The sequence below is a fragment of the Scyliorhinus torazame genome, chromosome 6, assembly GCF_047496885.1.
Source record: "Scyliorhinus torazame isolate Kashiwa2021f chromosome 6, sScyTor2.1, whole genome shotgun sequence".
Lineage (NCBI taxonomy): Eukaryota > Metazoa > Chordata > Chondrichthyes > Carcharhiniformes > Scyliorhinidae > Scyliorhinus > Scyliorhinus torazame.
The window spans coordinates 147,346,628-147,372,453 of NC_092712.1; the positions used below are offsets into that span (position 1 = coordinate 147,346,628).

General features: G+C 44.5%; 1 protein-coding gene across 1 annotated transcript in view; it reads right to left on the reverse strand.

Annotated features, from left to right (window-relative positions):
• LOC140425056 (ATP-binding cassette sub-family A member 13-like) overlaps positions 1-25,826 on the reverse strand; it is a 505,398-nt gene that overhangs the window by 212,281 nt on the left and 267,291 nt on the right. The window contains exons 24-29 of the mRNA XM_072508872.1: positions 25,164-25,340; positions 20,977-21,154; positions 18,967-19,106; positions 17,238-17,348; positions 12,983-13,073; positions 3,660-3,836 (exon numbers count right to left, since the gene is read on the reverse strand). Of these exons, the coding sequence (XP_072364973.1) occupies positions 3,660-3,836; positions 12,983-13,073; positions 17,238-17,348; positions 18,967-19,106; positions 20,977-21,154; positions 25,164-25,340 (874 nt within the window). The remainder of the gene's footprint in view (positions 1-3,659; positions 3,837-12,982; positions 13,074-17,237; positions 17,349-18,966; positions 19,107-20,976; positions 21,155-25,163; positions 25,341-25,826) is intronic.

Genomic DNA, 25,826 nt, shown 5'->3' on the forward strand with positions numbered 1-25,826 from the left:
GAGTCCTAGGCAGGGAGGGGGGAAAATGGGATAGGAGGTGCCATGGGGGAGTCTTGGAGCAGGTTGGGTAATTGAGGGATAAGGCGGAGGGGAGGGTGGGAGGACTGGAGTTGTCCGGTCCATGAGGGAAGGGCACCCCAGTCAGAAGGGGGCTTACAATGGAGGCATTTCCCTCCCCTTTCCTGTCCAAGATTGAGGTTCTTATCTTATTCTGTTTCCTACCCTGAGATATCCGGCTCCTGCCAGCCTTAAAGTTGAGGCTGAGCAGGAAAAGGACCTGAAGTGGCTATTAAGTGGCACTTAAGGGCATTAGTCGGGGCAAGGGCAGGCTTCCCATCCAAAACCTGCTCACCATAATATAAAATTGCATCTAGGTCGGGTCAGATGAGATCCTGGAGGGAATCCTGTCTGTGCAATTTCACGAATACCGCCCCCAAAACCCACCCAGACGGAGCGTAAAATTCAGGTCAAAGATTCTAAGGAGTAGCTCATGTAAAGTTCCTGTCTACATCCTTCACATTGGTTTAAAGGGCACACAAGGGCCAAATCTTCAAAATTGTTCACAGAGCCATGCTCATCAGAAGCACAGATTTGGAATACAGGTGCACATTGTCCAGGTGTGTGCTCCGAGCAGGGAACCTTACCCTCCAGGACTACAAAGTTGCAAAACTGTTTTTAAAGTAGTTTGGGTTAGTTTGTGAGCATCCCCCTCTGTGAAGTGTCGTCTTAGGTCTGAATTTACGATACAAGTTTCAAGGCACAAAGCCTTACTCGGAGGCAACAAGTCTGTTAAACCACATCACAGACAAATAACATTTTGAAGCAAAGATATTTGAGGCAATGGGGAAGCATGATTTTGAAGAGATGAGTGCTGCAATAAATACAGAGGCACCCGAGGAATGATACTTATGCGCATACCTACTTCAGATTGCAGCAATGACTGTAATCCACTGGCTGACAGTGCTTTGGGATAGTGGTCATGAAAGGAGTTCTATAAATACAGTTCTTCTTTTATTTCTCATCAGGCAACATGGCCATTGTGCCAGCTATCAAGCTGGGATGAGGAACTCCAGCACTCTGCCACTTCATAAAGTCTGGGCTGGAATACATGGCTATTAGACAAGTCCGCAGATTCAGGGACTGGTGCTGGATGAATGCTTGAGCAGCTTGAGAATCTGGTATAAAAACAGAAAATGCCAGAAAATCTCAGCAGGTCTGGCAGCATCTATGGAGAGAGAAACAAAACTAATGCTTTGAGTCTGTAACTCCTCTCGGGAAGGTCCTTGTGGGTTTCTTGAGCCTGCACAACAATCTTGCCACTTTCCTATTTATGTGCAATACTAATGCTTCAAGAATGCCATCTATCACTATAGAACTCTCTCTCTTACCTGGCATTCAATTGCAATAATTTATATTGCAGCAATATGTGTGTGCAGATTTCCATTAAGGTACAGCCTGCCTCTAAGAGCAAAATGATTGTGCTATATGTACTGCAAGCAATGATGCTAGTGCCCTCTGCTGACAGCAGAATCTGTGGCAGCTTGGCTATGCAGACAGAAGAATGGAACCTGCTTGGCCCTCAACTACAATCATACAGCTGAGGTGGGTTTACCAATTTACATGCGGGCCGGGATTCTCCCTTTTGGGGACCAAGTCCCCACGCCCGCTGGAAAATGGGCGAGAATCACTCTGCACTTTTCCCTCGAACGTCTGGGGTGATTCCCCGTTTTCCAGGGGGCTAGCAGTGCTCTGGCGTGCGTCCCGCAGTTCTGGATGCCAGCGAGGCCCTGCTGTCCAGATCGCAAGGCCATGCATGCGCACAGCGGTCGGAAGCGGGTCCGTGCTTGCACACGGTGGCCCACTTTGGCGCGGGCACCACCGACATGGCAGACCCACACAATGGGCCCACGCGGAGGAAGGTAGGTCCCCCCCAGATCGCGATGGCCCGCAGATCGTTGGCCCCCGATCACGGGCCTGGCCACTGCTGAGGCACCCCAACAGAGTCGGATTCCCCCGTCCCCCACCAGGAGCTCCCGCCGGGTGGTACCAGATGTGAACCACGCCAGCGGGAACTCGGCCGGTCAATCACAGAGAATCGGCGCGGGGGCCTCTTCCAACGGCCGTGACTGGCGCCCCGACGACCGCGCACACGCGACTGCTGGGTCCGCAGAGAATCACGGAAGCACCTTCGCGCCGGATTTCCACCGTGAACGGCTATTCTCCGCCCCCGTGCTGGGCGCGATTCCGGCACGGAGGGTCAGAGAATCCCGCCCATGTTTCCTACTTGTCTGCACTGGTGTAGGCAGGTCATAATTCACAATCCTCTGCTTCCAAAAAGACAGGAGCAAGGTTCAGGCACTGCATCCAGCTATAAGGGATCATACTTCTGATGCTCAGTACTTCTGACACCTCCAGCCATGTCTCTATGATTTGGATAGCGAGTCTTTCCTCCCATCCACAGGACCTCACTTCTGACCCTTGCCAGTTCCAGTATCAACTCCTGGGAAGAATCAGAGCAGTGGGGGTGGTGTTGCCTGGCCGCTCTGTCATTGGTCAGGAAACCCAGATACATGTGGCGGGATCCTACGGTCGCCGACGGCAAAATCGTGTTCGCCGACCGGCCGGAAAATCCCCGATTGCGGCAGAATCGGGGGCGTTGCTGCTTTTGTGATTCCTCGCCCCTTCGAAAACGGCGTATTTGGGAGTACGCTATACGCCCTATCGACGGCATCAGGACACCACCTGGGGCCCTCCCCTGATGGGCCGAGTTCCCAATGCTGTGGGTCACTCATGCTATTTTGTTTTGTGAACCCGGCGTGGCGGCTACGGACTCAGTCCAGTGCCGCCACAGTCTGGGGGAGTCGTTCCGCAGGCAGGGGGGGTTTTGGCAGGGGCTGACCCAGGGGTGACGAGGGGGTTACTGTGGAACAGTATGTGGCAGGCCGCGTCCACGTGTGTCCGGCGCCATGTTGCACAGCGCGGCCGCTGCAGACCGCCACCATGCGCATGCGAGGCCTCAGACCTGGCAATTCTCCGGCCATATACGCAGGTAAAGCCGGGGGCATTACACTGCGTGCCTGCTAGTCCCCTCCACCAGAGAGGGGATCGGTGGAGCTTTTGCGCCGTTTTTTCGGGCGTAAGACGCCACTGTTCCCACGCCGGCATCAGCACTTAGTCTTCAAATCGGAGAATCCAGCCCAAGATATTAATTCTGTGGCTCAGTTAAACAGCCAAGTCAAAGTCCACTATTGAAACAAATACATTCCCGACTCGCTGTCAGATGTCTCAGTGTGAGCAGTTCACTTCAAATAAAATAGCAAAAATTTATTTCACATGAATGTGTCTAGCACACGTGTTACAATTTTATATTCCAAATTCAAGGCCTTTAGGTTTACCTCTATTATTGACTTCAATTAAAATTATAACAGGCAACCATAATAGAAGGTAATTCTGGACATTAGAAAATATTCTTTCTCGTAATAACATCTGCCTGATAAGATAAATGAATTGAACAGAAACAACATCTGCCTGATAAGATAAATGAATTGAACAGTGAACAGAACAGAAACAATGTTAAAAGAAATCAGGCACTGTAAATTCTATGATCTATTTCCCAGATGTTTCTTGGATGGAAGGTATCATATGTAGCAAGTACTTACTCGCTAGGAATGTGTTCTTCTCCATTAGCTCTTTTACTCTCTTCTCCAGCTCCTCCTTAGATTCCAGATGTTTGAAGCGGTTTAGTAATGTGCAGGATGAGATATTCACCATCATCTGGGCGAGGGTATTGATCTGTTGCACGACTGGATCATTCAATGTCTTGTTGATCGTCATTTCTGAAAAATGTAATGTTTTCCAACCTTTAGTTTAAATACATTATTACTCCTTGTGTTCTTCCCTTTTGATTTTCTTTCACAAAAATATTGATTCCTAACATGGGAAGGCCTTGAAAAACATGCTCCAGGTGCCCATGCTATATGTATGAATCTTATGAGTGTAAGTCTGCAAGTTATTTAGCTATAGAGGATATGGTATTATTGTTTATTGTGGGTGTTGGTTACAATTCTGTAGAGTCGAAGAAATCTTTGTTGTCATACGTAGGTTAACTTTAAGGCTTTATTCACTCTTAGTACTATTTACAAATATTCACACGGGAGGGTTTAAACTAGTATGGCAGGGGGGTGGGTACCGGAGCAATAGGTCAGAAGGGGGAAAAACTGAAGGAGAACGAGGAAATAGGGCCACTATGGCTCTGAGGAAGAGTAGACAGAGAGATATTTCTGAAAACAGCGGGACTGGTGGCCTGAAATGCATTTGTTTTAATGCAAGAAGTATAACCGGTAAGGCAGATGAACTTAGAGCTTGGATTAGTACTTGGAACTATGGTGTTGTTGCCATTACAGAGACCTGGTTGAATGAAGGACAGGATTGGCAGCAAAACAATCCAGGATTCAGATGTTTCAGGAGGGATAGAGGGGGATGGAAAAGGGGAGGCGGAGTTGCGCTACTGGTTCGGGAGAATATCACAGCTGTACTGCGGGAGGACACCACAGAGGGCAGCGAAGCTATATGGGTAGAGATCAGGAATAAGAAGGGTGATGTCACAATGTTGGGGGTTTACTACAGGCCTCCCAACAGCCAGCGGGAGATAGAGGAGCAGATAGGGAGACAGGTTTTGGAAAGGAGTAAAAGCAACAGTGTTGTTGTGATGGAAGACTTTAACTTCCCCAATATTGACTGGGACTCACTTAGTGCTACGGGCTTGGACGGGACAGAGTTTGAAAGGAGCATCCAGGAGGGCTTCTTAAAACAATATGTAGATAGCCCAACTAGGGAAGGAGCCCGGCCAGGTGCTGGACGTTTCAGTAGGGGAGCATTTCGGGAACAGTGACCACAATTCAGTAAGCTTTAAAGTGCTGGTGGACAAGGATAAGAGTGGTCCTAGGGTGAATGTGCTAAATTGGGGGAAGGCTAATTATAACAATATTAGATGGGAACTGAAGAACCTAGATTGGGGCGGATGTTTGAGGGTAAATCAACATCTGACATGTGGGAGGCTTTCAAATGTCAGTTGAAAGGAATTGAGGATCGGCATGTTCCTGTGAGGAAGAAGGATAAATATGGCAAATTTCACGATCCTTGGATAACGAGAGATATTGTAGGCCTCGTCAAAAAGAAAAAGGAGGCATTTGTCAGGGCTAGAAGACTGGGAACAGACAAAGCCTGTGTGGAATATAAGGAAAGTAGGAAGGAACTTAAGCAAGGAGTCAGGAGGGTTAAAAGGGGTCATGAAAAGTCATTGGCAAATAGAGTTAAGGAAAATCCCAGGGCATTTTACACATACATAAAAAGCAAGAGGGTAGCCAGGGAAAGGGTTGGCCCATTGAAGGACAGGGGAGGGAATCTATTGGTGGAGCCAGAGGAAATGAGTGAGGTACTAAATGAATACTTTGCATCAGTATCCACCAAAGAGAAGGAATTGGTGGATGTTGAGTTTGGAGAAGGGTATGTAAATAGCCTGGGTCACATTGAGATCCATAAAGATGAGGTGTTGGGCGTCTTGAAAAATATTACGGTGGATAAGTCCCCAGGGCCTGATGGGATCTACCCCAGAATACTGAAGGAGGCAAGAGAGGAAATTGCCGAGGCCTTGACAGAAATCTTTGGATCCTCACTGTCTTCAGGTGATGTCCCGGAGGACTGGAGAATAGCCAATGTTGTTCCTTTGTTTAAGAAGGGTAGCAAGGATAATCCAGGGAACTACAGGCCGGTGAGCCTTACATCGGTGGTAGGGAAATTACTGGAGAGAATTCTTCGAGACAGGATCTACTCCCATTTGGAAGCAAGTGGTCGTATTAGCGAGAGGCAGCACAGTTTTGTGAAGGGGAGATCATTTCTCATTAACTTGACAGAGTTTTTCGAGGAGGTCACAAAGATGATTGATGCAGGTAGGGCAGTGGATGTTGTCTATATGGACTTCAGTAAGACCTTTGACAAGGTCCCTCATGGCAGACTGGTACAAAAGGTAAAGACACACGTGATCAGATGTTAGCTGGCAAGATGGATACAGAACTGGCTAGGTCATAGAAGGCAGAGAGTAGCAATGGAAGGGTGCTTTATTGATTGGAAGGCTGTGACTAGTGGTGTTCTGCAGGGATCAGTGCTGGGACCTTTGCTATTCATAGCATAGAAATGATTTGGAGGAAAATGTAACTGGTCTGATTAGTAAGTTTGCAGACGACACAAAGGTTGGTGGAATTGCGGATAGCGACGTGGACTGTCAGAGGATACAGCAGGATTTAGATTGTTTGGAGACTTGGGCAGAGAGATGGCAGATGGAGTTTAATCCAGACAAATGTGAGGTAATGCATTTTGGAAGGTCTAATACAGATAACGAATATTCAGTGAATGGTAGAACCCTCGAGTATTGACAGTCAGAGATTCTTGGTGTACTGGTCCACAGGTCACTGAAAGGGGCAACACAGGTGGAGAAGGTAGTCAAGAAGTCTTACGGCATGCTTGCCTTCATTGGCTGGGGCATTGAGTATAAAAATTGGCAAGTCATGTTGCAGCTGTAAAGAACCTTGTTAGGCCACACTTGGAGTATAGTGTTCAATTCTGGTCACCAGACTACCAGAAGGATATGCCTTTTCCTGGTTCTTTGTTCTACAGTAAAGGATACGAGCAAGTAACTGTCTCCACACTTGCTGGTACATACGACTCTGTCCAATGCTTAACTGACCCAGGATGTGGGTCACATGTCCTTTAACATCAATGCGTGTGTGGCACTGTACTCAGTTCTACAGTAATCTCCTATATGCCAGATCCGTTTACAACACTTCCACCCAAATCTTTATCCAATGTATTTTAAGTGATTATAGTTTACCTTATGGTTTACATTGTTTTTCTGCCATACATTCACACTGTCTTCACTACATTATCACAACCTCATCTTCCCTCTCAAGTCCTTGAATTCAATGGTTCATGTGGTGTGAAGGCATTATAGCCCTTCCATACCTAATTTGCACGACTGTCGGAGGAGTGGTGGGCTCTCTTGCTGCTGAACCTCTCCATTTTTTGGGACGTTGTTCCAGACTCTAGGGCCGATATTCTCCGACCCGGCGCCGGGTCGGAGATTCCCCAGGAGGACACCAGAATCACGCCCCACCGCCGGCTTCCCCATTCTCCGGCGCCGTTTTTCGGGCGCCCGCGGGATCGCCGCCATGCCGGTCGGGGGCCGTTGACAGCGGCCCCACCGGCGACTTTCTGGACCACGACTTTGGCCGAGTCCCGCTGGCGTGGTTTACTCACCTCCACACGGCGGAACCTGGAAGGTGAGTGTGCGGGGGCCCGGCCCCGGCGGGGGGGGGGGCCCACGGTGGCCTGTCCCGCGATCGGGGCCCACCGGTCGGCAGGCAGGCTAGTTCCGTGGAGGCCTACTTTACTCCGTGCCGGGTCCCAGTAGAGCTCAGCCAAATTGCCCGGGGATCGGCGCGGAGAAGGGAACCCCCCCCCACATGCGCAAACTCGTGCAGGCCATTCCGTGCCGGTTGGAACTGCGGGTACCACTCCGGCACCAACCTAGCCCCCTAGGATGGTGAGAATTCCTCACTTTCGGAGCTGTTGACGTCCGAGTCATTGGCGCCGGTTTTTACGCCGGCGTGGGGACATAGCCCCATTATTAGAGAATCCCGCCCTAGATAGCTCTTTATCCTTTTCTTTCATTCTTTTGCATTGAACCGCTCCTGGTCAGTCTGGATTTGCGCTCATTGGTGGTTGCTGCTCCAACTCATTTCTTGAGAGTGGACATTCATTGTGCTCACCTTCTTATGCTTTTTTCACTTCTGTCATCGTGTTGGGTTGTTGTGACATATGTGGAAGTTGACTTTCAAAAATTGAACCCTTTTCCCACTTATTTTATAATTTTATGCAAATGTTTGAGTACTTTCTCCATTTCCAGTTGTTTTTTGAGTTTAGGAATCTTTTCATTCAGCTCAACAACTACTCTGGTAATTTGAGTTGCCTTTGTTTCCGGGTTATCTGTGGAACTCTTATTTAAGTTTGACAATCTCACCTGGACAATCAGTTCTGTTCAGAATCTTTCTTCCATGGTCAGTGACTGTTCCTTGGTCTCTTTCAATTCACTCATTAGATTGTCAATCTGTTTCACTGAATTTCTCTTAACTGCTTCAAAGTCTGGATTTGCTCTTCCATATTGTGTATCTCAACTTTCATGCTGTCCAGGTTGGACTAAGTTCAAGAAGTTCATCAGTTTGGTTATTAATTCTGCTTTCAACCAACTGTTTTGATGCATCAGCAATACCTTCTCCTTTTACAGGCATTGTGCATAATGTTTACTAGAGACTTCTGATGATTGAAGTCCATCAAGTTTTAACTGAATATCAATCTTTGTTGAATTTGCTTCTACAAGTTCATAATTTCAGCATTTCAAATCATCTTTCAAGGTTCTACATCCTGTAAGTCAGTATTTTTCAAACCTTTCTTCCCGGGATCCACTTTGCCAACAGGCCAACCTTCGCGACCTACGTCAGCCAACCTTTGTGACACACCATGTTCGCTGACGTTTTATGTGAAGGGGGCGCTCACTCCAATAAGGTTCACAGGAGAAGAGGGAAATGCACTTATTAGATTCAGACTTCAGCCAGTTCCTTTGCTGTCTTCAACTTTGTGATAACAGAAATTCCAACCTCACACCTTTGGTCATCTTGCAGGGCAATCTCAACAAAACGCTTGTTTTACTCAGCACTGGTTATTCCTTGGGGTTGCTACTCCAGAATGCTGGCAGCCTCATGGATTTTTGGCATGTTTTTAAGACACTGTCAGAGGTCAGATATAGCTACTTTTTCATTTGGAGTCAGCTGTAAGTTAATAATGGACTCTTGGGTCTCAACCTCAAAGGAAATTTTTCACCCACCACTTCTCTTTCAAAATCTGAAACTACTCCTCTCATTTTCTAATACACAAATTAAGTTTATTCTTTATAGACTAGTAAAACAGAGGCCATGAAGCTCTGTACAGAGCCAACACTAGCACTGCTCTGCCCTGCTATGGATTCTCTTGAGCAACCCCCTCCAGCAGATTCAGATATAATCCTGACCAATAGGTACACTGCCTAATTGTATCTCTGGCCGTTTTCCTTGGAACAAAACTACGCATCTTCACATTCCCGTACCTTGCTTGCTAGCAACTAGAAAATGGAAGATGCTCTCCTCTGATTTGGCAGCAAAGCATGAACCTACAGAACGGTTTACGTCAAGTGTACGTGCAGGTTGCATGACATGCTTACTGCTGCTACTTATGCTCGGAAGACTGCACACAGCCTAATTTTGTTCTCAATTAAAAGCTGGTAGCAGTAATTTAAATGCCAGTAGCGGCCATTGGATGCTTCTCCCATCACCGGGCGCATCACGATCGATTACTCCGTGACCTTCTGACACCCTTCCGTGACCCACCTTAAGTGACATTCTAATGTTCTCATTGGATCTTGCTTTTCCTTTCCAAACTCATCTTTCGTAAGTGAAAGTTGGCTCCCTAAGCTGATCAGCGTTCCTTAAGCAGAGCCTAATTCCTCTGTGCTATCCTTAAAGCTCTCAGCTCAGTAATTTTTTTCTTCTATCTCTAGGTTTCCCTCTGGAATATAGAACATTGCTGAGTCTTCTCTGCCAACAGGTTCTTCAGTTCTTTCATAGCTGCAACTTCTTTTGAGTGCATTTTCTGCTTGCTGTCATTTCTAAACTGTATTTTTGTTGAGTTTTCCAAACTCCTGCTTCATTTGCCAACAATGGAATTCAGAGTTTATTTCCTTCTGGTACAGTGTGCGTCCTCAGAAATATGTTTGTTCAGAATTCAAACAATTTGGTTCATTGAAGAATTTAGTCTGTCATATGTTTTCAAAGCTATATACTTAGCCTGAATTTGATATTTCAAATCTTCCAATTTAGCTTTGATGCAAATATTTTCCAACCTATTTTATTTTCCTTTTGCAGCGTTTGTGAATCTTGGACTTCTCTTCATTCACAGTCAACTGCTCACTGTCACCTCCTGTTGCAGTTCAGGTCATGGGTTCGGTTTTCCAAAAGGATATATTTTTGGGACTTCCGGAAAGTTATTAGCCAGTCTGGCACACTCCTATGGTTTGATCGGGCACATTGTTTTCCTTTTCATTGCTTTACAGTGGGGTTTTCTATCCCTCTTTAAAAGCCCTCTGCACTCCACACCTGACAGGTTAAAGAATTTGTCAAAGGCTTTCAATATTTAATCGAAGCTGGTTGAGGGGTGTATTAGGATTACTTCATCAACAAGTTCACTAGACCAGTATAAAAAGATATTAATCTGGGTTTTTTCTAACTTTCTACTTTGACCTGATGTACTCCAGTAGTTCAGAAATTCTCTTCACCAGGACATCCAATCTTTTTGTTAGGTTTGGCCCTTAGGCAGATCCAAACTGTTCTGGAAGAGTAGCATTCTGATCCATGGTTAAAAAAATTTAGAAGTGCAGGCTCTGCTCCAAGACCTTTCCAAACTTCAAGATGCCACTGCTGTTTACTTATGGACAAGGTGATTCGCTACACTTGACAATTTTAGCAGGCTCTGCTACAACAGCGATCGCACTTAGCTTGAAAAAGAATTCAACAATGGCTGCCTGGATCTACTACCTGCAGAGTTCTCTTGTTCAGCATTTTACTTTAAAGTTGTGAATTTATTGACTACTGGCATTTGTTTGCTCTCAGGTAGGTGTAGAAGTCATGATTCTCCTGGGTGTTAATTAATTTTTTTTTTCTGTTTCGGAATTCCAAAGGTGGTTCCTTGGAGTCTTCTGCTGCAGTAGAATTTTAAATTTCTGTCTTCAGCTTCCAAGACTTTATTGGAGCCTTTTCTGAGTAATTCTTTCTTCTGTACCTGTGCTTCTAAAGCTTCTTTGCAGGTCAGAATGCTTTGTTAATTTTTACTCAAGTCTTCCTGGCATTTCCATTTTTCTCTGCACGTTCTTGATTTTACCACAAGTTGTCACCAGGTGCTGGTTACATTTCAATGGATTTCAATAAGTCTTTGCAGTCATATGTAGTTATTTTTTGTGACACACTTACAAATATACAGTGTAGGTCACAAGCTTGGAGCTGTCCCCATGTTTTCTTGTACATATGGCTCAGTCCAACATACAACTGATTATGGGTGCAAGTCATGTGCTCTCTTACATCACCATTTTGTGGTACTGTACTTAGTCACACAACCCTATCTGTGCCTGCCGCTTTTATTACATTGTCAAACACGGTGCTTCAGATGACATCAAGATACATGCTTTTCACAGTTGGAATACATTATAATCATAGAATCCCTACTGTGCAGAAGGAGCCCATTTGGTCCATCGAGTCTGCACCGACCTTCTGAAAGAGTACCCTACCCCGCCGACTCCGTGCCCTATCCCTGTAACCCCACGTAACCCACACATCTTTGGACACTAAGGAGAAATTTAGCATGGCCAATCCACCATTTTTGGAGTATGAGAAAAACCATAGAAAACCCATGCAGACACTGGGAGAATGTGCAAATTCCACACAGTCACCCAACACCGGAATTGAACCCGGGTCCCTGGTACTGTGTGACAGCAGTGCTAACCACTGGGACACTGTATAGTGCACTGGGGATTTAGCTGTCTTTACTGTCTCAAGCACAGAGACATAAAGGCTACATGTAGTGACTGAACTGTTTCCCTAACGGTGATTAATCAACTCATCCCAGATTGGAGATCAAGCCTCAAACATTCTAGTTCTTATGGCTTAGAACTGAGATGGATCAGGAAAATATCAGAAGGAACTGAAGAGCCTGGATATCAGTGGGAAGGTAATTAATAGAACCTTGGACATACTATTTAGCTCCAGATGGAGCCAAGGAACAAGTAGAAATTCTGCTGCCACCCAGGTGGAAGACATTCCTGTCAAATGGTGAGAGAGTGTGTAGTTTATCCTCAAACATGACATTCGTCAGGATCAGATCAAGGAGAGTCTGAGACTTTGGGGGAAATGTAGAAATATGTATATAGTTAGGATAAATACTTGGAGGTTAGGGGAGGGGGGGGGAAATGTGGAATAAATGATAAATGTTAGGAGCACTGACATTGGTGAACTACTGTAAATATGATGCAACGTCACATAGTTAAGTAACTGAGATCTGATGGGGAGCAGATGTACATACCTTCCTATAAATAATCAGCAATGCTTTTTATGAAAATTGCTTACAAGAGTATTCTTAGTGTAACTAGTGTAATCCTAGAGAGGTCTTAACCAAGATCCTAACTCAGGGTGAAACCAAGCCGGCTCTTATAATTCCCTTTGTGCCCAGGGGATGCTTCTAATCCTGTCCCTCATTATTTTCTGTCTCAAATTCATTTCTCCCTATTTTCATATCCAGCCTCCAGATTCCTTAAACTTCAAACCTTTGAATATTCTCATTGATTTCATTGGGACGGAAACGTGGCAGGGTCTACAAAGTTAGACAATCCTCTCTGGCAGGTTACTGCTCAATTGATGAAGTTGAAAATTACCCCATTGCATCAGGACTCCAGCCTAACATGGATTTCCTGGTATCCACAAATATTGGGATTACATGGAGTAGATCGAGGTCTACCACCACCTTTCAAATAAGACAAGAGTCTGCATCGCCAGCTTCTCGCCTCACTTCCCCCCCCCCCCCCCCCCCCGCCCCCTCCAATACAGATCACTGGGCAGCCGAGCAGAGGGGGTGTCTTTTGAAACATGGCACTGGGGCATTGCTTGTAACTTCCAGAAATGGAATTTCTGGACCATTATCACCGAAATATACCCAGCAAAGTGCTCCCTCTCCTTACAGAAGAAAATCTACATTTGTGCACATATATATAGCTGATAGCTCATGTATTATTGCAATCACAAATAGGATAACATAAAAGAGCACAACACAGACATCTACAAAATCCAAACTGTACCGTATTGTTGTAAATTTTCCAAAAGTCCATCAACATTAATATCCAGTTGAGTCTGAATGAAACTGCGTATAAAATTGTTCTGTAAAACTGCCTAAAACAAAACAAGAATTGTCTTCATGTTAATCATGATTATTACAGTTGTCACAAATATGTACTAACATTAGTAAATTGGTGAATTAAAAATAGAAATATACTATTGAGAAAAAGCATAAAGGAAAGTGAGCACTATGACAGTAGCAACTTCAAACCAGAGAAGAATCAGACATCAGATCGCCTTCTCTTTTGGCCTGAATATCACAATTGTCAACCATAGGCGGTGATTTTCAGGCCCTGTTCCTCCCCAACATAGACCTTGTTACAGCTGGAAACTCTCAGGAGAGGGCCAAATGGGATTTGTGACAGGGTGATCTCATAAACCCGAGATCGCGTAAACCTGATTACCATACATTTTAATACATTTAAATATTCAACATCGGCTTAACGCTGCATATTCCTGAAACATCCTGCTAGTGTCATGTCACGCCAGTGGGGATCACTACTCGTCTCCAAAAGCAGAGACCGGAGGTGATGACCATGCCGAGGGCTCAATGGCCAGCATAGTCCCCGGGTAGTCAGGGACATGGCAGGACAGTACCCTGGCACTGCACCCTGGTACCCTGGCAGTGCCAACCTGGCTCTGCCAATGAGCGGGACCTGAGGGGTTGGGGCTCATTGGGAAGGCCCTGATGCCAGTGATCCTTGGGAGTGGGGGGATGGGATTGATGCCAGCGATCCTTGGGGTTGGGGGGGGGGTTATCCAGTGATCCTTGGGGAGGGGGAATCTGATGCTGATGATCCTTGGGGAGGGAATTGATGCCAGTGATTCTTGGCGGGGGGCAGGTTGTGATAATGCTGGCAATCATTGAGATGGTTAGCAGTTTCAAATTCCTAGGGGTGCACATCTCCAAAAATCTGTCCTGGTCCAGCCACGTCAACACTACCACCAAGAAAGCATAACAGCGCCTATACCACCTCAGGAAACTAAGGAAATTCGGCATGTCCACATTAACCCTTACCAGCTTTTACAGATGCACCATAGAAAGCATCCTATCTGGCTGCATCACAGCCTGGTATGGCAACTGCTCGGCCCAGGACCGCAAGAAACTTCAGAGAGTCGTGAACACCGCCCAGTCCATCATACAAACCTGCCTCCCATCCATTGACTCCATTTACACCTCCTGCTGCCTGGGGAAAGCGGGCAGCATAATCAAAGACCCCTCCCACCCGGCTTACTCACTCTTCCAACTTCTTCCATAGGGCAGGAGATACAGAAGTCTGAGAACACGCACAAACAGACTCAAAAACAGCTTCTCCCCCGCTGTTACCAGACTCCTAAACGATCCTCTTATGGACTGACCTCATTAACACTACACCCTGAATGCTTCATCCGATGCCGGTGCTTATGCAGTTACATTGAAATGAAAAATTTAATGAAAATCACTTATTGTCACAAGTAGGTTTCAAATGAAGTTACTGTGAAAAGTCCCTAGTCGCCACATTCCGGCGCCTGTTCGGGGAGGCTGTTACGGGAATTGAACCGTGCTGCTGGCCTGCCTTGGTCTGCTTTCAAAGCCAGCGATTTAGCCCTGTGCTAAACAGCCCCTTGTATACCTTGTGTTGCCCTATTATGTATTTCCTTTTCTTCCCTTTTCTTCCCATGTACTTAATGATCTGTTGAGCTGCTCGCAGAAAAATACTTTTCACTAATTTAATGTTGGGAGCATTGTTTCTATCCTGTCTTAGAAACCTCCCCGTCAATCAAATGACCGGCAGCTCTGTAGTTTTTTCAGCGCCAGGCAGTATTGCTGACCATCTCTGGCATGTCAGGCAGTCCCAACAAAGTCTGGGCTATCGCTGGGACCAAGGTGGCAGGCCCAGAAAGGTGAGTGAGGGGCCAGGTGTCAAGAGGTTGGGGGTTGGGGGGGAAGGGTAAAGGAGCAAGGAGGACTTTAGAGGGGTTGCCTCTGATGGGCACAAGGGACTCACAAAGGAGGTTTCCCCCATCAATCCCCTTTCTGGAGAACGGTTCATTGCTAAAACTTAACCCAACTGGCATGGTTCTACCCCTGCTACTGATACAATAAACCGGGGACAAGATTGAGTCCTTAAGTGGACATAAATTGGCTACATAAGGGCCTCAATAGTCCAAGGACAAGGTGGATTACCCAACACCTCCACTGTCCCTTGTAAAAATTAAGACATGTCAGGGAGGAGCAGTTAGGCAGTAGTCAGGCCATCCACTGGATTTTACAAACCCCACTGACTTCAAACCTGCTGGTGGGAAAGTGTACAGTCCGTGGCAATTTGGTTAAATATCATTCTTCTATATTCTGCTTAACAAGCTCCAGCACAATGTGCTTGCAACAATAAATTACAAATGTAGTTAAATTATCATGTTATTAAATAGATACCCGTATGACTGCTTCTTAATTTTAAACAAGACAGAGCAGCACCAATCATAATTATTATCAGATTGGTTAATTTGCCATTTACCTTTGAGCAAGGTTTTGGGTTCAACACCGAGTTCATTATCTCCAGTGAAATTAGATTCCCTCCATTGCAGAAGGAGGCCATTCGATCCATCGAGTCTGCACCGCCCCTCTGAAATAGCACCCTACCTAGGCCCATACCCCACACTATCCCCGTAGCCCCACCTAGAGCCAATTCCACCTAACCTACACATCTTTGGACTGTGGGAGCATACCGGAGGACCCAGAGGAAACCCATGCAGACATGGGGAGAAAGTGCAAACTCCACACAGTCACCCGAGGTTGGAATCGAACCCGGGTCCCTGGCGCTGTGAGGGCAGCAGAGATTTTCTAGTGCTCCGAGGCCTAATTTCAGACAACGGGTCATTGTGTGTGAAAGCAGCAATTCAGATGGGAAGGAATGCTCTACTGCCATTTATTGTATTTTCTGCCCAGAATTTGGCACATATTGAGTGAATATGCCCATATCGGGGGGAGCAAATATTTTCACATTATGCATTAATTAGACTATGACTTCAAGGCTGGAATTTTACAGCCATTGCGATTCACTTTACTGCCCGCAATACGACTCTGCCTGCAGGTTTCCCGGCAGCATGGGGTGGCTTCCATGGAAAATCCCACTGACAAGCCGCGGGAGTATCGAATCCCGCCGCCTGTGAATGCCATGCCACCAAGAAACTCACAGCTGGGAGACTGGAGGGTCCGGCCCCATAACTTTCATTTTCTTTAATCGATGGCACAGTTAAATTGGATGTTCAGCACAAGATGTATTCTTGGAATGATTATTTAAAGTTTAAAATTTTAGCCCAAACATCATTTCAACATTTTCAAAAATGTACAAGTTTGGTTTTGACTACCCCAGATCATGTTTATCTGTTTCTGATGGCCAAGGGCTGAAACACTTTCCATCTCATCAAGGCAGTCTCCACGACACTAGCAAAATACAACTTGGTGCCAAGCAAAGATTTTCCAATGGGCCAGAATTTCTGCCGAGGGTTAAATTGTTTGAAATGCTGTCCTTCAGAGCAGATGTTAAGCTGAGGCCCAATTTGTCTGTCCCAGTAGCTCAGTCAGCTGTTAAAAAATCTAAAATACACTGGAAGAAATGTTCTCCCAGTTTCATCCAACATTTCCTTCTCAATTAATATCACCAAAAAACAGATTGACTGGTCATTCAGCTCATTGCTGATTAATTAATAATCTTTATTGTCACAAGTAGGCTTACATTAACAGTGCAATGAAGTTACTGTGAAAAGCCCCTAGTCGCCACATTCCGGCGCCTGTTCGGGTACACAGAGGGAGAACTCAGAATGTCCAAATTACCTAAGAGCACGTCTTTTGGGACAGGTGGGAGGAAACCGGAGCACCCGGAGGAAACCCACACAAACACAGGGAGAACGTGCAGACTCTGCACAGACAATGATCCAGCTGGGAATTGAACCTGCGACCCTGGTGCTGTGAAGCCACAGTTCTAACCACTGCATCACCGTGCTGCCCATAGAGATTATAGAGTCTTGTTGGTGGAAAATAATTGCTGCATTTGTCTACGTAACTGCAGCTGCAGAACAAAAACAATTTATTGTGTGACAATTGATGTAGTAGTCATCAACTATATGTCAAATATATATATGGACCCAGTAGAGTATTGTTCATCCAATCGGCAAAATGAAAGCAAACATTTTCACTCTGCTATCAAATAAACAATGTAGTGTGACATTTTCAGGTACCTGAAGCTGACTTAACATCGGATTGTCTTTATTTTGCAGAAGCTTTGAGGATTTCAGCCAGACTTCAGAATAGGTCTTCAACTCTCCAACTACATTGAATGTAGTGTTGGCCTGAATAAAATACAGAAAACACCAATAATCAATTGCAACCACATCATTCAGCAGCTTGTAGTATGAAATCAGTTGAAGGGACCAGATGTGGCTGGAGCGGTTTTTCTACGCAGCACTGCGGGGAAACTTTTAACTGTTGGCTGCATGTTTCTCACCTGAAAATCTGTGGTGGACTTTTCAAGAGATCCATAAATTACGTCATCAATAAAGATGGCTTACACAAGGAGCTGAAGAAGGTGACAGCAATCTTAGAAGCACCATGACCTCATAATGACACACAATTAAGGCTGTTTATGTAAATTTGTGCCGAACTTAGCAACACTATTGATACCTTTACACACCTTGTTATTGCCAAACAGTTATGGCACTGGTCAGAAGACTCCAGAAGTGTGTACAATGAGGTAAAAGATGCCTTACAGAAGGCGGAGCAGTTGGTTCACTACAATCCCAAGCTGAAGTTGCAACTAGGCAATGCCTCACCCTATTGGACTGGTGCAGTTGTTTCGTGCATGATGTCATCAGGAGAGGCTCGACCAATAGCATTTGCTTCATGCACTCCTACCAGCTCAGAAATGAATTGTGCTCAGCTGGTAAAAGAAGCTTTGAGCATCATTTTCGGTGTAAGAAGGTTCCACTACTATCTTTATGGACGTCATTTTATTCTTTTGACCGATCATCGAATCTTGACAACAATCTTTGGGCCGTATGAATGTATTCCTTCTTTAACAGCTAGTAGGTTACAGAAATGGTCTTTGCTATTGTCGGCACACACGGACGACATCCAATATCCAATGTAAGAGCAAAGCAAGCTGATAGTTTGTCAAGATTGCTGCTACAAGTCAAGCATGAACTGGATGAACATTTTGTGAACATCCTGTATTTCTCGCTCATAGATAATGTACCTGTGACTTCATCTCAAGTTCAGATATACACACAAGCTAATCCAATGATAGGGAAGGTGCTAGGCATGGTCCAAAAATGAATGCTCTTCAGATGTTAGTCCAGCCTTTGGGTTATCAGTCCAGTAACATAACCACCATGTTACTGTACCCTTTCTTTCTCCACAATTTCACAGATGCAAAATCAATCACTTCCAGTGTGTATCCGCTATGCTTTCCTTCAGGTGTGAAATTTGAAATCAACTACATCAATGTGGACACACTGTTATATTACATATATGTTTCAATTGTTTAAGCGTATTAGTAATATCCAGATATGGTTATGGGGAGAAGGCAGGAGAATGGGGATGAGAAAATATGAGCCATGATTGAATGGCGCAGCAGGCTCGATGGGCCAAGTGGCCTAATTCTGCTCCTATGTCTTATGTAAAACAGCAGAGGAAAAGAAAAAGAGGTTAACAGTTGACACCTGCAATTAATAAAGGGTACTACACACATGCAAACTCTGAGGAGTAGATTTTACTCTGTGTAATAGTGACAATCAGGTGAAAGTGACAAAACAGCCAATTTTAAATCTCACCAGATTTTTACTTCTGTTAAGTTCATCCACTTTGATTCACCATCTTACATTATTGTACAATGTTAAATTCTAGCCCCAAATATCAAATGCAGATTTTTACTGTAGAAAACCAGTCCGTTCCAATAGATCACACTCTCACCTTCTCCATCAGTTTCTGGATCTCTACTGTGCTTGGAGCATATAGTATTTCACCAAGTAGCAGTGGTTTCAGGAAAGTCCACAGCAAAGGCCCATTCGGTGCTTTTAAAATATCCTCATAAAAACTCAAGCAGTAGGGAGCTGGTGCAGCAAAAAAGAAGAACCATTAACAATCTTTTTTACGAATCATATGAAAGAACGATATTTATCTGAAGTGACAATTGAGTGGGAGACCAGCACAGGCAGCCCAGCTATAATACTTTAGGACCAATATTACTAAAATTAGTTCAGAAAAATGGGCAGGATGAATTAATTCCAGACATTACATTTTTCTTGTGGTCAAATATGCAACTTTGATGTTTCACAATGACTAAGTGGAGATTGAAGAACCAAGATAGTGGCTTAGCTTTATTTGTATTTTTTAAGCAGTATTGAAGAAGTATCCACAATTAAGCCCATTAACTTCCCTGTTCTCGCCACAGATGCTGATTAACCAGCCAAGTCTTTCCAGTATTTCCCATTTTTATTTCAGGTTTTCTGTACGTGCAGCATTTTGTTTGATACAGAATTATTGTTTATTTGGGGAATTTGTAAAGGAAGTTGGTAAATGTATTCCCATTTTGTTCCCATCCCTAACTGCACTTGAATGGAGTGGCTTGCTAGGCCATTTCAGAGGGCAGCTATAAGTCAGCCACATTGCTGAAGGTCTGGAGTCACATGTAGGCCAAACCAGGTAAGGACTGTAGATTTCCTTTCCTAAAGAACATTAGTGAACCAGATTTTTTGTTTTGCGTTAATTGACAATGGTTTCATTGTCATCATTCACAGTGTGGTCGGGGCAGGCAGGTTGGTGTTGGGAAAAGGACCCATTAAGTTATGCCCATTAATTCCAGATATTTATTGAATTCAAATTCTATCATCTTCCATAGTGGGATTCAAGCCCACCAAGACCAGGTTGGAAGCTTTGGTGAAGAAGGTGAGGCGGGTGGGAGAACTGGGTTCATGGGTGGAGGTGGAGGGAAAGCTCAGGTGAGTAGGGGGAGGGGGGGTGGTGGGAAAGGTGGGGCTGGATTCTCCGGTTCCCCAGTCCCGTGTTTCTCGTCAGCGCCCTGTTCACTGGTGGCGGGATTCTCTACTCTCGCCTTGTGTCAACGGGATTTCCCATTGAAGCCATCCCACACCGCTGGGAAACCTGCAGCGGAGGTGCACTGCCAGCAGGAACAGAATTCCCCAATGGCTGGAGAATTCTGGCTGTGGTGAGGGGGCCTAGTTTTGTTGAGAGGGAAATTTCCGAATCACCCAGGGGCCTGTAAATGAGTATTCCCACCTATAACCCTATGAATGGAATTTGGCATGCTTTAAACTTATCTCTGGCCTCTGCCCGCTGTGAGAAATATAGTGGTAGTGTGAGATCCTCAGGTCGCCATGAATTGGCCACTTAAGGACAGACCAAAGGGTGAATGTACCCACCTGATGCCTTGCCCACTTTGTCTTAACTTGCAGTGTGTTCGGGGGCAGGTGGGTAGGCATTGGGAAAGGGTCCCATGGATTAATGCAAATTGTAGGCAATTAATTGCCTGCCAACCCATTCCCAGGGGAGCACAAATGTCTGCCCATTGTGTGTTCAATTCCTGGTCTACACAACACTCCAAGCATTAACTCTTTCATTGTAGTTTTTTATTTTTATCTCCAAAGATAAAAGTCCAAAGATGTGCAGGTTAGGTAGATTGGCCATGTTAAATTGTCCCTTGGTGTCCATAGGTTATGTGGCGTTATGGGGTTGCAGGGATAGGTTGGGAGAGTGGGGCTAGGTAGGGTGCTCTTTCAGAGGCTCGTGTAGATTCAATGGACTGAATAGCCTCCTTCTACACTGTAGGGATTCTATGATTCTCTGATCTCTATGAAATAATGACATTTAAATCTGATGGGAAAAGGCTGTTGCAGCTGCAATCTATGACACCAGTACTTAAACACAGCTAGCTGACTTTCCATTCAACCAAGATTCTCTTACTCGCATTTGTAGGAATGTTGTATTTGATGAAATCTTCTTCAGTGAGTTCACCAATTTGGGGTAACTCTGAGAACATCATGCCACTACCAAATAAGCTGGATGAATTTGTTTTACAAATTGCTTTGGAGAGAGTTTGGAAAGAAGAACTCGCAGAAATTCTCGCAGACCTTCCTTGAGCCTTGTAGACAAAGATAAAAGACAAATATCAGTCATTTTTCAAACTGTCAGAATAAAAAGAAAAACATTGCATTGGATGTTGATTTCTACGACAGACAACAATGCAGTGAAGAACAGAACTGGGACCTCATCTTTGTACAGTTGGAAGATTTTATTCATTTTCACTCATACATCCTACAAATATCCCTCTCCTAATTCAATAACTATAGTTTCCATTTGTTCCGAAAAATAGGAACACAAATGAATCCCCAATAATGCCTACCATTTGCATACAATTAAATACTCATTAGATCAAACACCTTTTTATTTTAAAGTTGAATCGTGTGAAAAACCTGAGCATGCACATCAGTGGATAGGTTTTTATTTCACATAGAAATAAGTTGAGACATTGAGAAAATTCTAACATCCATGATGTAACAACAGCTGTTTCTCTGATTCTGACAAAACCATAGCATCTATAGATGTTTGCACATCCATGTTAACAGATGGGAGGACAACTTTCCAATTTAGATTCCCTTTCAATTAAAGTGGGCTCCTTGCAAACAGAAAGAAATGTACATGAGGAGTCAGGCTGGAGGTTGGTTAGATGTAAATAAGAACATTGGGGTGAAGAATTGCTCCTAATGGAATGCAGATGCTACCCAGCATGATAGCACTGTGGTTAGCACAATTGCTTCACAGCTTCACAAGTTCGATTCCCGGCTTGGGTCACTGTCTATGCAGAGTCTGCACGTTCTCCCCGTGTGTGTGCATGGGCTTCCTCCGGGTAGTCCGGTGTCCTCCCACAGTCCAAAGATGTGCAGGTTAGGTGGATTGGCCATGATAAATTGCCCTTACGTGTCCAAAAAGGTTAGGTTGGGTAACTGGGTTACTGGGATAGGATGGAGGTGTGGGCTTAAGTGAGGTGCTCTTTCCAAGGGCTGGTGCAGACTCGATGGGCCAAATGGCCTCCTTCTGCACTGTTAATTCTATGATACTAGAGCTAAAAGGAGTGGAGTTGGGCTAGGAGTGGTGGCAGCAATGGATTTGGTGACAGGACCTGATATAGAACAGCATTGGTAATGAGGACTGGAGTTGGGATAGTGTGGAGGTTGGAGTGGAGATGAAGACAGAATATAGATTGTGGGCAGGACTGGAAATGGATTGAAATAGAAAGTTACCAGTCGATTTTGATGGGATTAAAAAGTGGATGGAGCTGGAAATATGAGTGGAGAAGTGGATGGATTAAGAATTGGTGCAAGAGAGGGTAGTAGGAGCAAAAATGTGGTGGAGGCAAGAGTGAACATAAAACATATTAACATAAGATCGGACCCCTCGAACCTGCTTCACCATTCAATATGGTCATGGCTGATTTCCTACTTCAAGTCCATCTATCTGCAATATCCCCAAAGTCCTTGATTTCCAAATGTCTATCTATCCGCATCTGGAATACACTCCATAATGGAGCATCCACAGCTCAGTGAGGTAGAGAAGTTCAATGATTCAGTCCTTTGAATGAAGAAATGTCTCCTTGTCTCAGTCCTACATATGTGACTCCTTTGAATCTGTGATCCCTAGTTCTACATTCCCCAGAATCCATACTATAAAACCCCTTTAAAATGTTTTATGTTTCAATTAGATTGCCTCTTACTCTTCTAAATTCTAGGGCATATAGGCTGTATCTGTTCAATTTTTTGTGATCAGTCTTGTGAACTTTCATTGCATTAAGAAAAGCGCACCCTTTCTTGGGGAAGGTATGGTCTCACCAAGACACTATATAATTTGAGTAAGTCTTAATTACTCTCTTAGTCCAAAGCCTTTTAAAGGATTACAAAATGGTTTCATAATTGATTGCTGTACCAGAGTTCTGTGATTCATGTACAAGGTTACCCAAGTCTTTCAGAATACCAAAATTTACCAGTCTCTCACGAGCTAAAAAATATTCTGCTTTTCTATTTTTCCAGGAATGTGAAGCACTGAGTGTCATAAAAAGAAGTCCTTCGTAAGGAAAGTGTCGCAAGTGGGATTTCGCTGCTTGCCATTTCTCAAGCTGAAATGTACTTTAATTGTTTTTAATTTGACTTCAAAATGTTAAAGGATATAATAAAATGCAAGATAGGTAGAATACCTAGTTAAGAGAAGCACCCTGGCACTGACAGTTAACTGTCAATCAGCTGAAAGTGGTTGCCTGAAAGCCAGTCGGTGTTAATCACAGTAAAACAAAGCAGACTTAACATTTGTAACTTGGGTGTGAGTCGTAAACTCTCTGTATTGATAATATTTCTGACTGCATAGAGCGAGTGGGAACTGATGGCTTTGTCAAAAGGATACAAAAGTTGAGAAGTCCGTGCAGAAGGTGAGAGGAGATGCTCCTTTTCATTCTTTTGATTTATCTCCATTAACTAGTGAATGACTTATTTTGTCTTTAAGCTAGGAAACTGTAACTTATTAATACTTTACTGAATTAGTAACTAACTAATCAAATAAATAATGTTAGGTAGACATGGCATATGACTTTGCAGAAAATATTGCAATCCAGAACAACCAAATCTATGGTAAGTGTTTGTATCTCAAGCAACTGTAATTCAAAATTGGCAAACTGGAGTCCGAGTCAGGTAGGTAACGGTAAGGATGTAGTGATGCAGTTATTTTGAACCAACATGTACAAGAAATTTGCTACCTGTGTGAATGAGAACAAGGACAGCAGGCTTGATGGGTAAGCTGACCATGGCACCACAGTGCAGGAAACAATTCAAGTTGGAGGGGGAAGTTGGTGGAGTGAAAAGAAATGGGATAGTGATAGGGAAAAGTCCAACAAGCAGATAGGACACCCTTTTCAGCAGGTGTCTCAAGTACTGCCTGAAAAAATGGCGAGACACCTGTGCTCACTCTGAGGAGGAAGGCTGATTGATTCTTTAGCCCATTAACAACTTAGGAGGACATTGGTGAGCCTTCCCTCTAAATGATGATGTATTGTCCACCTTGAGCTGTTAGCCAATCACAGGCTGGCAGCTCTTACAATCAGCAGCATCATGGACAGCTAGTGTGGCTACTGTTGGAAAAATAGAGGGCATGATCCAATGGCCACGCTGCGCCCAAAAAGCAGCTCGCTGCGGGGCAGCGTGGCCGTTGAAAGCGGGAGACCCAGCTCCCGTGATCTACTCGACTCGCTACTCCAACGCGATCTCACGAGACGTTGTGATGTGAATCCTGCCCACAATGGGCGGGATCACTTTTTGGCAAATCTGCATATTAGAGCGAGACAGCTAGCCTCATTCTAATGTGCAAATTCCCGAGGTACCTGAGGCTTTGGGATTTAAAACTGGCGTCCTGATCTCTCACGACAATGGAGAGTTCTGGCGAATGGAGCTCCCCACTGTACAAAATGGGGCTATGGGCGGCTTTGGCTGTGCGTTCCCCATTCAGGCCCCTTATTCAATGCGAGTCGCTGGGAAACACACAGCTAAATGTGCTCGCTAGGGGACTTTGTTCCCTTTGGAAAGAACTGTGCCCAGAGTGTGGAGTCAACCAAGGACAATCCATCTTAGTCTGCCTTTAAGGTCGTCCCTGCTTTACATTCCCATCATGCAGGAGCTAAAAGCAAACAATTGATGGGTTCAAGAGATTTGAAAATCCAAGGACCTGAGGGCAGTCTAAATGTTAATAGATTTATTCGAATAGCATAAGCTGTTTGTTAATTCTAGATCATATGATTTTTAAAAATATTTTTATGCATCTGTTGGCAGAACAATAATTATAATAAATGCTTCACAAATCAAATCCATTGATTGCCCCAGGCCAGTATATTAATTTTACTAAAAATGCAACATCACTTAGACTAATGACAGAGAAACTGAAAGCTAAGAGAGGGAATGACACAGGTCACCTGATGATTGACCTTCTCATCATTCAAAAGAAAGGAAATGCAGTTTCTCATTTTCAAAGTTATTAAATGATTCCCAGCCGTAAATTGAAACTTTAGATAATTGAAGATAATCTTTCAATTAAAAATTAAAGTAAAACTGTTCTACCTCATTGAATTCAAAAATAGATGGAAGATTCATGTTTCGGATGGTTCCCAAAAGTTCGGGAATGAGCTCCAATAGTTGCACAAATCTTTGGGTGAAAGAACTGAGTCCTGAGAACACCTCCAGGATATTCTGCATTATCTGTTGCACATGAGGAGGGGCCACCATTGGTAGAAGTGCCTGGTAACCATACAAAATGAAAACAAGTTACTGAAGTTCACTTTGAAATCCTTTATCAATTAAAGTTAGGCCACAACACTGGAGCGGAGGAGAGAATGGGATGGCCTATATGAAACTGTGTGTGTCATACATATTTCCTGTGACATATCTGTAGCAGACAAACAAATGGAGACAAATACAATTCCAAATATACCCAGCAGAAATTACTTATTGAATTCAAGCATTATCATAGGGCCATTACAGAAGAGGCTTGAATGCCTCCAATAACAGTAATTACTTCACAGATTCCGGGCAGCACGGTAGCACAGTGGTTAGCACTGTCGCTTCACAGCTCCAGGGTACCAGGTTCGATTCCCGGCTTGGGTCACTGTCTGTGCGGAGTCTGCATGTTCCCCTCGTGTCTCCGTGAGTTTCCTCCAGGAGCTCCGGTTTCCTCCCACAGTCCAAGGATGTGCAGGTTAGGTGCATTGGCCAGGCTAAATTGCC